The sequence below is a fragment of the Erinaceus europaeus genome, chromosome 9, assembly GCF_950295315.1.
Source record: "Erinaceus europaeus chromosome 9, mEriEur2.1, whole genome shotgun sequence".
Classification (NCBI taxonomy): Eukaryota; Metazoa; Chordata; class Mammalia; order Eulipotyphla; family Erinaceidae; genus Erinaceus; species Erinaceus europaeus.
The window spans coordinates 75,188,754-75,201,078 of record NC_080170.1 but is presented as its reverse complement, the minus strand read 5'-3'; the positions used below and the strand labels follow the sequence as shown (position 1 = coordinate 75,201,078).

At 43.3% G+C, this 12,325-nt stretch overlaps 1 protein-coding gene across 5 annotated transcripts in view; it reads left to right on the top strand.

Moving 5' to 3' along the window:
* Window positions 1-12,325, top strand: part of HEG1 (heart development protein with EGF like domains 1) — a 134,705-nt gene that overhangs the window by 78,603 nt on the left and 43,777 nt on the right. For 2 of the 5 annotated variants that reach the window (XM_060198205.1, XM_060198203.1), the window contains exon 13: window positions 6,490-6,624. In XM_060198205.1, the coding sequence (XP_060054188.1) occupies window positions 6,490-6,624 (135 nt within the window). Of the gene's footprint in view, window positions 1-6,489; window positions 6,625-12,325 lie in introns of those variants that run through there. The other 3 variants (XR_009551639.1, XR_009551638.1, XM_060198204.1) reach the window with 3 other exon arrangements.

The following is a 12,325-nucleotide window of genomic DNA, read 5'->3' as shown; positions in this document are numbered from 1 at the left end:
TTAGAAGTAACAAAGGAACCTTTAAAAAAAAAAATCCATGGGAGTCCGGCGGTAGCACAGCAGGTTAAGCGCAGGTGGTGCAAAGTGCAAGGACTGGCATAAGGATCCTGGTTCGAGCCCCTGGCTCCCCACCTGTAGGGGAGTCGCTTCACAGTTGGTGAAGCAGGTCTACAGGTGTCTGTCTTTCTCTAACCCCTCTATCCTCCCTTCCTCTCTCCATTTCTCTTTGTCCTATCCAACAACAATGACAACAATAATAACTACAACAATAAGAAACAACAAGGGCAACAAAAGGGAATAAATAAATAAATATTAAAAAACATTCATTTGTTTACTGTTTTATTTATTCTTTTATTGGATAGAAACAGAGAAAATGAGACAGAAGGGGGAGATAGAGAGGGAGAGAGAAAGAGGTACCCACAACACTGCTTTACCACTCATGAAGTTTCCCCCTTGCAGGTGAGGGCTGGAGTCTTGAATCCAGATTTTTGCACATGATAAGATGCTGTCAACCAAGTGCGCCACCACCTGGCCCCTGGAAAGGAACTTTTCAGTTCACTGAATATTTGAATACAACCTCTGACTCCATGGGTTGTATTCCATAAATATTTAGTGCTATCCATGTACCTAGCATTGTAGCACGTTTCCTTTTTGTCCCCAGTAAGTGCATTTGATGCCTTGCAAATCAAGGGGCCAAAGATTTCGATTTGTAAGATCCTGCTCTTAGCAGTCCTGCCTCATTCTTCCAGCTGCTTAGATATGACTTAAAGGAGAGCCCCTGTCTTCCTTCCAGAGACCCTAAATCTTTTTTTTTTGTTTAAGTTTTTTTTATTTTAGAATAATTTTAGGATCACAGCAAAATGAGAGGGAACTCCTGAGATAGCTTATCTGCCCCCACTGGTCTCCTTCACCTCCTCTTTTAGACCTTTTAAGACCAAAGATGGCCATGTATCTCAGTTGCAGATAGGCTTCTGTTGGTGTTTTTACTTCCCAAATTTCCTCTAGTTATGGCCAGATTGACACTGAGCATGGTCTTTCACTCACCTTTCTAAGCACTAGAGAGGTGAGCTTGATGAGTGGGAGCTGTCAGATCCTGATGTCTGAGTATTTCCAAAATACCCTGTGGTAGTGGGTACTCCAGACACACCTATGGAAAAGCATGTTTCCTCCTTCAATTATATCTGCTTCCTTGCCTTTCAGAAAACTGCAGTTCTCCTGTCTCCAGAGGTTTAGCATCTTTGGAAATCCCCCAGGGAGTGTCTCAGCCTTAGATTTACATAAATTCTCATTGTCTGTTTGACAGATGTTATGCCCAAGAAAGACCATGGGAATTGTGGATGTAGAAAAATCACATCTCACCAGGCTTAAAATGCAAATGGGGTTATATGTGGTTCCATGTGATGGATTTCTGATAGAATTAAGAATTTTAGGGAGAGCCACTCCTCTGTGACAGAGGTTGAGCTAGCTTTCCTTGCTTTTGCCTTAATCTGCTTCTTTGTGGGAAGGGCCACTTGGAAGGTAGAGGGTGAGAGGTGTTTTTTTAATTAATTAATTTATTTAAAAAAAGGAGACATTAACAAAATTGTAGGATAGGAGGGGTACAACTCCACACAGTTCCCATCACCAGATCTCCATATCCCATCCCCTCCCCTGATAGCTTTCCCATTCTTTATCCTTCTGGGAGTGTGGACCCAAGGTCATTGTGAGTTGCAGAAGGTGGAAAGTCTGGCTTCTGTAATTACTGAACATGGGCATTGGCTGGTGATCCATACTCCCAGTCTGCCTCTCTTTTTCCCTAGTAGGGTGGGGCTCTGAGGAAGTGGAGCTCCAGTACCATTGATGGGGTTGTCCTTCCAGGGAAGTCTGGTCAGCATCTCACTGGCATCTGGAATCTGGTGTCTGAAAAGAGAGTTAACATACAAAGCCAAACAAATTTTTGAACAATCATGGACCTAAAGGCTGGAATTGTGCAGATAAAGTGTTGGAGGGGTACTCACTGCAGACTATTGTGTACTTTTGCTTTCAGGTATATATTTTGCCCTGGTTTATGGATATGTGTGAATATATGCTCTATCTCATGGGACCTGATCTATGTCTAGGTTTTGGGACTTTGTTAGGAAGTGAACCGCCTGGAATGGAATTAGAGAATACTATGAAAGGGAAGGTCTCACCGGAGTAATGAAGCAGAAGGGTTGTCATTCCACACCTGAAGTCTCTTGGACACAGTCTGAAGTAAAGAATGCTGAGGTGGCACTCGTTGTGTTGATTAGGTTGGGATCAGTGGATGCAATATTATTTGATATGAATTGAGAGAAGCATGCAGGAAAGTGTGTCCCACTCTAAGGTTCCAGGACTGGGGGGAAATACAGGTTCTATAGTGGAAATGTGAGGTTCCTGCTGTCTTAGGGTTCAAGAAGTCAATAGTTATTAGGTGGGAGGTATTTTACAGCATGCTGGATATGTGGTCAGAATGGAAGGAAAATGTGACTTTGGTTTACAGAAAGTATCTAATCAGGCCAGGCAAACCAGGTTGACTGCTGACAAGGTCTATTAGTGCCAGCCTGGGCAGCTTCTTGCCTTAGAGTCATTTCATCACAATTTAAGAACTAGCAAAACCTTCAAAATCTATATAGGAGCGACTGGAGGTTTACAGCCTCTCTGATCCCTGCTTTGTGGAGTTTTCCTTATCAGATTTTCCACTTTTTGTTTTTCTCCTTTAAATACAAACTTTTCACAATAAACAAAGGAAGTTCTATCAACCCACACAAATAGGGCTCTGATGTAGTACACCAACTACCGCTGATAAAGGCAGGAAATTCAGAGTTGAGAACTCAGGTTGTGTCCTAAACTTACTTCCCTGTTGACCAGTCTCCACACTAGTCCCAAATTTGTAGGACTCAGGGGAGAAGGGAAGTGCAAGGGCAGTTTTGCAGTGTTGAGAGCTAATAACAACTGTGCCTGAGAAAATAGCTCTGCTGCTAAAGCATCAGACTTTCTGCCTGAAGTTACTAATTTGATCCCCGTCACCACATCTACCTGAGTGGAGCTCTCCAGCTTGTCTCTCCCTCTCTCTTTCTCTGCTTCATATGAAATTCCCCCTCTCTCTCTCTTTCTCTCTCTCTCTCCCACACTTAGACGGAAGTTGAAAAATAAGAACAGAAAGGAAAACACAAAGCAGAACTTGGGCTGGAGTTGGTGTATTGCACCAAAGTAAAAGACTGGGTGGGCTCAGGTCTTGGAACATGATGGCAGAGGAGGGCCTGGGGGGTGGGGGTGCGGAAGGGCTAGATCGTTATGTGGGAAACTGAGAAATGTTTACTATCAAGTGTAAATCATTCTTCTTCTAGCATTTGTCCTTCTTCCGTAGCCAGTCAACAGCATCAGGTTGAGCCTGATGTAAAGTTTTGAGACTTCCTTTGAATCTGGAGAGGTGGCAGACGTTGACTATGTGGGTCATAGTCTCTACAGATTCAAAGGAGGTCTCGAAACTTTACATCAGGCTCAACCTGACGCTGTTGACTGGCTACGGAAGAACGGCAAACGCTAGAAGAATAGTCTGTCTTTAGCCGCAGGGGCAGTTCGGGTCGTCTCTGGCTCCCCAGCGATGGAACATAGCGGCGCACCGGCCATGGCCTGTTCCATAGCAATTGAGGAGGGCCCAATCATAACGTGCTAGGTCAAAGCTGGGTTGACGCTTGCAGGGGTCTGTGATGAGGTGTTTGTTCTTTACCTCAGCTGACTGCCAACTCTGTTTCCAAGAGTCTGGAACAGAGAACTTCAGTGTAGGCGTAGGAGACCAGATTGGATGACGAGATGTCAAGCGTTGAACAGGGTGGGCGAAGATATCCGCATAGCATATATTGGCAGGTCCGGTCGAGTGTAGACGTGGGAAATGAACTTAGATGATGCCGCATCCCGACGAATATCTGTAAATCATTAATCTCCCCAATTAAAAAATTATCTCTTTCACATGTAATAAATGAAATGAGTTTTTTTTTTCCTCCTCCAGGGTTATTGCTGGGCTTGGTGCCTGCACCATGAATCCACCGCTCCTGGAGGCCTTTCCCCCCCCCCCCTTTTGTTGCCCTTGTTGTAGCTTCGTTGTGGTTATTATTATTGCCCTTGTTGACGCAATTCGTTGTTGGATAGGACAGAGAGAAATGGAGAGAGGAGGGGAAGACAGAGAAGGGGAGAGAAAGATAGACACCTGCGGGCCTGCTTCACCGCCTGTGAAGCGACTGCCCTGCAGGTGGGGAGCCCGGGGCTCTAACGGGATCCTTACTCCGGTCCCTGTGCTTTGCGCCACATGCGCTTAACCCACTGCGCCACCGCCCGACCCCCTTTTTTTTTTTTAAAGAGCTGGTCTGGTTTCTGTATAGGGTGTTGTCTTCGTTCGGATGAGAAAGGGGAGACCCTTCCTCAGGGCACAATATACACATTGTCCTGTCGTTATTTCTCCAGGGTGCACTTCCTCTTACCTCTTAGCAACAGCAGCAATTACCAGTCTTGCCTTGCTCCATACATGGCATAAATAAGTTACTGCAGTCTACCCAATATATTTTCTAACTTTGCCCTACTCTCTATGCACCCCATTTTCATATGTCCTTTTTGTTAGGCCTTTCTCAGAGCCTCAGAGAGAGTTATCCACATATAGCATGCTCTAAAATTAAAGACTTTTTGAAAATAATAAATCCTTCCTTTGTCATTGATGAGATGAACAAGAGTCATGATCTAGGACTGGATAATTAGAGGTGAATGCACATGTAAGCAGTAAGACCCTAGGGGCTGGTTGGTAGCTCATCCAGTTGAGCATATATGATATCATGCTCAAGGACCCAGGTTCAAGCCCCTGTCCCCACCTGTAGGAGGTAGCTATCATGAGCAGAGCTGCAGGTGTCTCTCCCTCTCTATCTTTTCCTCCCCTCTGAAGTTTTCCATTTTTTTTATTGGATAGGAAATAGAGAAGTTGAGAGGGGGAAGGAGAGAGGAAGATAGACACATGCAGATCTCCTTCACAGCTGGGGGCTCTAACCAGGGGCTCGAACCGGGATCCTTGTGCTTCATACTGTGTGTGCTTAACCCAGTGTGTCACTGCCCACACACCCCACTACCCCTGAAGTTTTCTATATTATATTTTTAAAAAAGGAAACAGTGGCAGCCTAGAATAGTATATTTGTTATGCAGGCACCAAGTTCCAGCAATAACCCCTGGTGGCAATAAAATAATATTAATAATAATGCCCTAAAGTCAATGAATTTGTGAGCCTGAAAGACCTATTTCTTCTCTACCCACCTGTCTTCCTTGGTGGAAACTATGATGGAGAGTTAGAATCTATAGCACTCAGGTACTGAGCATTGTGTGTGGACCAGTCTCTGTGTAAGATGCTGAAGCCCTTGTGAGCCAGAAGGTGGCACAGTGGATAAAGCACTGGATTCTCAATCATGAGGTTCCGAGTTCAATTCCTGGCAACACATGTACCAGAGTGATGTCTGGTTCTTTCACTTTCTTCCTTCTGTCTTTATCATGAATAAATAAATTCTTAAAATATAAATATTTATATACTGAAGCCCCTGTGAAGATAAGCCCCAGTAAACTAGTAATATGGTAGGAAGACTGGAAGGTAAATGTAATTACACTCCTGCCCTGGGGAGCAGTTCATAGTCCATACCTCAGAGTTAAGTCTACTGAAGCAGCACACTTCCCTGCCATGGGTTGTGCTACTGCATCTTTTTTTTTTTTTCCTCCAGGGTTATTGTTGGGACTTAGTGCCTACACTAGGAACCCACTGCTCCTGGATGCTTTTTGATTTTTTTCCTTTTGTTGTCATTGTGGTTCATCATTGTAGTTGTTATTATTGTTGTTGTTATTGCTGCTGTTGTTGTTGGATAGGACAGAAAAATTGAGAGAGAAGGGGTGACAGAGAGGGAAAGAGAAAGACACCTGCAGACCTGTTTTACCACTTGTGAAGTGACTCCCCTGCAGTTGGGGAGTCAGGGGCTCGAACTGGGTTCCTACGTTGGTCCTTGCGCTTTGTGCCATGTGTGCTTAACCCACTGTGCTACCACCCAGCCCCCACTCCTGCATCTTTTTAGGCCAAGTAAACACACTGCAGCTTGAGACAAGTACAGGTCCATGTGCCTAAGAGCAGTGCTTTTTTTAATGTGGATTCTCTCCTGCACCACTGTCTGAAATGTTGAGGACCATATTTGTACTGGGTACTGTAGTTAGGGACAGAACCCTGTTGCTTTTTGGCTTGGTTTCTCAATCCATTACATGCTAGGCTATGACAGTGACTTCAGTGGGAAAACACTTAGGAACTTTTAGTATGGCAGATGACAGTGAGGAAAGAAACCCTAGGAGGAGTGTTACACCAGGCAGGCTTTGGTGAAAACTAGTCTTAGAACCTCTTTAGATAGAAAGTACATGCATCTCCAGGTTTGAAGTAGAGGAGATTTTACTTTGTTTCAAAGTCTTGTTTATCCATTCCAGCAGGCAGCTTGTGCAAGCGGAAGACTCCAGAATGTGACAAAGAGACCTCCATCTGCACGGATCTGGATGGTGTTGCACTCTGTCAGTGCAAGTTGGGCTACTTTCAGTTCAACAAGATGGATCACTCCTGCCGAGGTACTGCAAGGCACAGGGAAGAGGCTTTGCTCTGTGCCAGGCTTTCTCTGCTCTAGGTGTGACTAAGTGGGTTCCTGTTATTTTGATCACATTAGGATTAAATAAATTATCTCCTTAGAGTAATAACATTATCTCTGACTGGGTTGTGCTGGCCTGGCAAATCAAATGGAATGCAGTGCCTGTGACAGCAGTGCTCACCCTCCCCATTTTCTAACTCCTCCTCCTCTCCCTCCACCTCCTCCTTCTCTTGCAATTCCTTGTTCTTTTGTTTCACTTTGTAAAATTAAACTTTATTCTACTTTATGACACACACACACACACATACACAAATATATTGCCTCTAGAGTTATTGCTGGGGCTCAGTGCATGTACCATGAATCCAGTGTTCCTGGAGGCTATTTTTTTCCCTTTTGTTGCCCTTGTTTAATGTTGTTGTGGTTATTATTATTGTAGTTGTTATGGATGTCATTGTTATTGGATAGGATAGAGAGAAATGGAGAGAGGAGGGGAAGACAGAGAGGAGGAGAGAAAGATAGACACCTGCAGACCTGCTTCAGTGCTTGTGAAGTGATCCCCCCTGCCGGTGGAAAGCCGGGAGCTCAAACCCGGATCCTTACACTGATCTTGCATTTTGCACCATGTGCACTTAACTATTGCCTGACCCCCGCTAATCTTTTAAAATGGAAATATAAGCAAGGAATTGGACCTAATAATTTTTATATATTTTATTGGGTTTTGAGAAAAATCATATTTTTTCTTTTTTGTTGTTTATTTATTTATAAAATAAAAATATCAACAAGAACATAGGACAAGAGAGATACAATTTCAACCATCCCCTCCCTTGAAAGCTTTCCTATTCTTTATATTCTTTATCCCTCTAAGAGCATGGACCCAAGGATGATTATGGGATGCAGAAGATGGAAGATCTGGTTTCTGTAGTTGCTTCTCCACTGAACATAGGTATTAGCAGACTGATCCATACTCCCAGCCTGATTTGTCTTTCCCTAGTGGGACAGGGCTCGGATAAGTAGGTTCCAGGATACATTGGTGAGGTTGTCTGTTCAGGGAGGTCAGGTTGACATCATCTGCAACTTGTGTCTGAAAAAGCATTAAGTTATAAAGCAGAACAAATAGTTTTATAATCAGGAACCTAAAAGCAAGAATATAGCAGATGAGATTTGGGGTCTCCAATATGGAAAAATCTAGGAGGTCTATTTTAGGTATATTCCAAGGGGGCTATGACTTTACTAATTTTTCCCTGAGCCCAACAGTTAGCATGCAGGTGGCTAAAGGTATTGTTTGGGGAGATGGTATCAAAGTTGGAGCTAGGACAAAAAAGCTGGATCAGGGAAAGAAGTAGCTCCTAAATAAGGGGAAAAGATATAAATATTGTTAACTGTAAACCCCATAGATTTGATTTGGGGCCCATATTCAGTGCACAGGAGCCTGTGTAACCTCTGCATCCCTGTAGGTCTGAGTTTGAGTGTTGTGGTTGTAGCTAGGAACATTCTAGGCTGCACTCATTGCCTGACCCATCTTCCCTGAGTGATAGATTATGTTGGCCAACTTCCTTTTGGAGAATGGGGCAGTCCCTACCATTGTTGATCCACATTGAGGGCAAGGTCCTATAGGGGCCTACAAAGGAGTTCCTGATGGAGGTGACCAGTAACATTGGAGAGAGGGATCTTTTGGAGGTCTAGGCCCTTCATGTCTCTGTGGGAATCCAGGATGGTCTCTTGCCCTTATCCAGCTTTTGTAGTCCTTACTTTGACAAGGTTAGTCTTAGAGCGATTGAGGGAAGTGAAATAAGTAGATGAGAAAGTTATCTAGGTCTAAGTAGAAAGTATTTGATTAAGTAATTTATGGTGGATTTTTTTAGGTCTTTCTACTTGCTTGATGCACTTATTAAATCACTGCAAACTATTGTGCACTTTTACATTAAGGTATATATTTTCCCCTAACTTATGGAGCTCTATTACATATGCTCTATCACATAGACCCTGGCCTATATCTAGATTCTGTGACTTTGTTAAGAAGTGCACCACCCAGAATGGCATTAAGGAGTCCTATGAGCTAGGAAAGGTCTCACCCAAGTAATGAGGCTGAAGGGTTGACATTCTATACCTGACATCTCTGGACACAATCTGAAGTGAAACATGCTGAGGTGGTACTTGTTGCAGTGATTAGGCTGGGATCAGCAGATGCAATTTCAATCAAGAGAGTGTGCAGGAAAACGAGCCAAGTCCCAGAGGTTCCAGGACTGGGAGAAATATGACTTTTATAGAGACTGGGGAAGGTTATTGCTGTCTTAAGGTCTAAGAAGGCATCATAACATTTTTCTATGCAAAAAAATGTGTCATGACTTTTCCAACAATCCAATATATATTTATTCATTTGTTGGATATAGAAGAAAGAACCTGAGATGCAAGTGGGGGAGAAAGAGATACCTAGAGCACTGCTTCACCAATTACGAATTTTCTCCCTTGCATAGAGGAACTGAATCCTAGTCTTCATGCATGGTAATATGTCCACTCAACCAAGTGTGCTACCACCTGGCCCCCTCATTTTTTTTCCTCCAGGTTTATTGCTGGGCTCGGTGCCTGCACCATGAATCCACCACTCCTGGAGGCCATTTTCCCCCCTTTTTGTTGCCCTAGTTGTTGCAGCCTTGTTGCGGTTATTATTGCCATTGTTGACATTGCTTTTGTTATTGGATAGGACAGAGAGAAATGGAGAGAGGAGGGGAAGACAGAGAGAGAGGGGAGAGAAAGATAGACACCTGCAGACCTGCTTCACTGCCTGTGAAGCGACTCCCCTGCAGGTGGGGAGCCGGGGGCTCAAACCGGGATCCTTACGCTGGTCCCTGCGCTTTGCGCCACGTGCGCTTAACCCACTGTGCCACCACCCGACTCCCTCCCTCATTTTTTTTTAAATTTCTTTATCAGGGGATAAATGTTTTGGATTCAATAGTAAATACAGTAGTTTGTACATGCATAACATTTCTCAGTTTCCCACATAACAATAGGTCCTCTGTCATCTTTTTGGACCTGTACTCTCCCCGCCCACCCACCCCAGAGCCTTTTACTTTGGTGCAATACACTGACTCCAGTTCAGGTTCTACTTGTGTTTTCTCTTCTGATCTTGTTTTTCAACTTCTGCCTGAAAGTGAGATCATCCCATATTCGTCCTTCTGTTTCTGATTTATTTCACTTAACATGATTTCTTCAGGCTCCATCCAAGATGGGCTGTAAATGGTGAAGTCACCATTTTTAATAGCTACTCAGCTATTAAAAACTATTAATACTACTCAGTATTCCATTATGTGTATAGACCATAACTTGCTCAGCCACTCATCTGTTGTTGGATACCTGGGTTGCTTCCAGGTTTTGGCTATTGCAAATTGTGCTACTATGAACATAGGTACACACAGATCTTTTTGGATGGGTGTGTTGGGTTCCTTAGGCTATATCCCCAGGAGAGGAATTGCAGGATCATAGGATAGGTCCATTTCTAGCCTTCTGAGAGTTCTCCAGACTGCTCTCCACAGAGGTTGGACCAGTTGACATTCCTACCAGCAGTGCAGGAGGGTTCCTTTGACCCCACAGCCTCTCCAGCATTTGCTGCTGCTACCTTTTCTGATGTATGACATTCTCACAGGAATGGAGTGGTATCTTATTGTTGTCTTTATTTGCATTTCTCTGACAATCAAAGACTTGGAACATTTTTTCATGTGTTTTTCAGCCTTTTGGATCTCTTCTGTGGTGAATATTCTGTCTATATCCTCCCCGCATTTTTTGGAAGGAGTTATTTGTTTTCTGTTGTTGAGTTTGGCAAGCTCTTTATATCTTTTGGTTATTAAACTCTTGTCTGATGTATGGCATGTAAAGATCTTCTCCCATTCTGTGAGGGGTCTCTTTGTTTGAGTATTGGTTTCTTTTGATGTACAGAAGCTTTTTAATTTGATGTAGTCCCATAGGTTTATACTTGCCCCCCTCATTTTTTTATTTAAAAAATTTTATTTACTTATAGTTTTTGGTGCTCAGTAATCAAACCCAGGGCCTCATTCTACCACAAAAAAAAAAAAAAGAAAAAAAAAACTAACATTCTACCACTAAGCTACAATCACCAACTTAGGTTGAGTTTTTTTGCTGCAACTTGGGAAAGGTGGGTCAGAGTCCAGCTGCATCACCATGAGTAAGTTGCTTTTCTTGACTTAGACTTAATTTCCTCTTCTGTGAAATAGATATAGTAATACATTGGACACATTTCATCAGCCTTAACATTTATTTTTTGTACTTTACTCAGGTTGTTGTTGAGCTAACAAGTTCAAGTTTATAAGAGCTCATAAGTGTTTGAGGGCAGAAGCCTAAGTCTTCTAATTTGTTTTGTTTGAGATAAATGCTGCTCAGAGAGTGTGGTGCAAGAATGCTACCTCAAAGTAAATTCAAGTCCAGAATGCTACATCCCCTGACTTGTAAAAAAAATTGCTGCATTTTGAGTGGCAGAAAAAAATAGCAACATAACAGCCATAATGTCACTCTGAACACTGCATCACACTGGAATGTATAGGGCAGTTTTCCTGCTCAGTCAGTACCTGCCACCGGCAAATGAACTGGAACCTGAGTAAAAATCACATTGGGGAAAGGTGACACACTTCAGATTACTGTCATGCCTTCTTATTAGAGGACTTGTTCCATCAGGAGAAGATAATAATACATTTCAGAGCATACTGTCACCCTCTGACCTAGGTTTGCTTCCAGAGTACTTTGAAAGTGCATCTGATGTGCTCTGCTTTGTATCCAGGCACTGTGGTTGGTTTTGACAAGGAGAGCTAGCTGTATGTGTTGGCCAGTGGTCCTGATTTGTGACTGCTTCACAGATTTTTATCAGTGCTATGTCAGTCTGTTGTTTTGATCCAGAAATGGCACTTCCTAATTCGATCTTAATCTAGTCTGATGCAAAGGGTTCCTCGCCCTTTTTTGAAACTGGGCCATTGAAACCCACAGCATGTGAGAGGTGACCTCTGCTGAAAATCAATGCTAGAGTAGCTTGCAGCCACCAGGAGAAAAAGACAAGAAGTGTGGGCATGAGGGAGCATTAGCTCCTTTAAGTCATCTCTCTCTCTCTCTCTTTTCTTTTTTTTAAAATTTTTTATATTAATTTATTTTTCCCTTTTGTTGCCCTTGTTTGTTATTGTTGTTGTAGTTATTATTGTTGTTGTTATTTATGTCATTGTTAGATAGGACAGAGAGAAATGGAGAGAGGAGGGAAAGACAGAGAGAGGGAGAGAAAGACAGACACCTTCAGACCTGCTTCACCACCTGTGAAGCGACTCCCCTGCAGGTGGGGAGCCAGGGGCTCAAACCGGGGTCCTTGCACTTTGCGCCACATGCGCTACCTGCACTACCACCTGACTCCCCTCTCTTTCTTTTCTATCAGTGTCAGGAAGGCCATGCCACCTTTTCCTCTGACTGGCCTGAGCCATACCCCTCCCTCTGTTTCTGAGTCAGTGGTTTCATTATTGTATCACTTACAGATAAGCATCAGCAATACATTTTCAGAATGCAATGACACAGGCGGCAGCAACTTTAAATGATGACCCAGGAAGCAGCATAAGGGAACCTTGATTATGTTTGGGGTTTGCTACTGAGGCCCTAATTAAACCTAGTCTTTATAATATTTATGTTCACATTTTCATCTG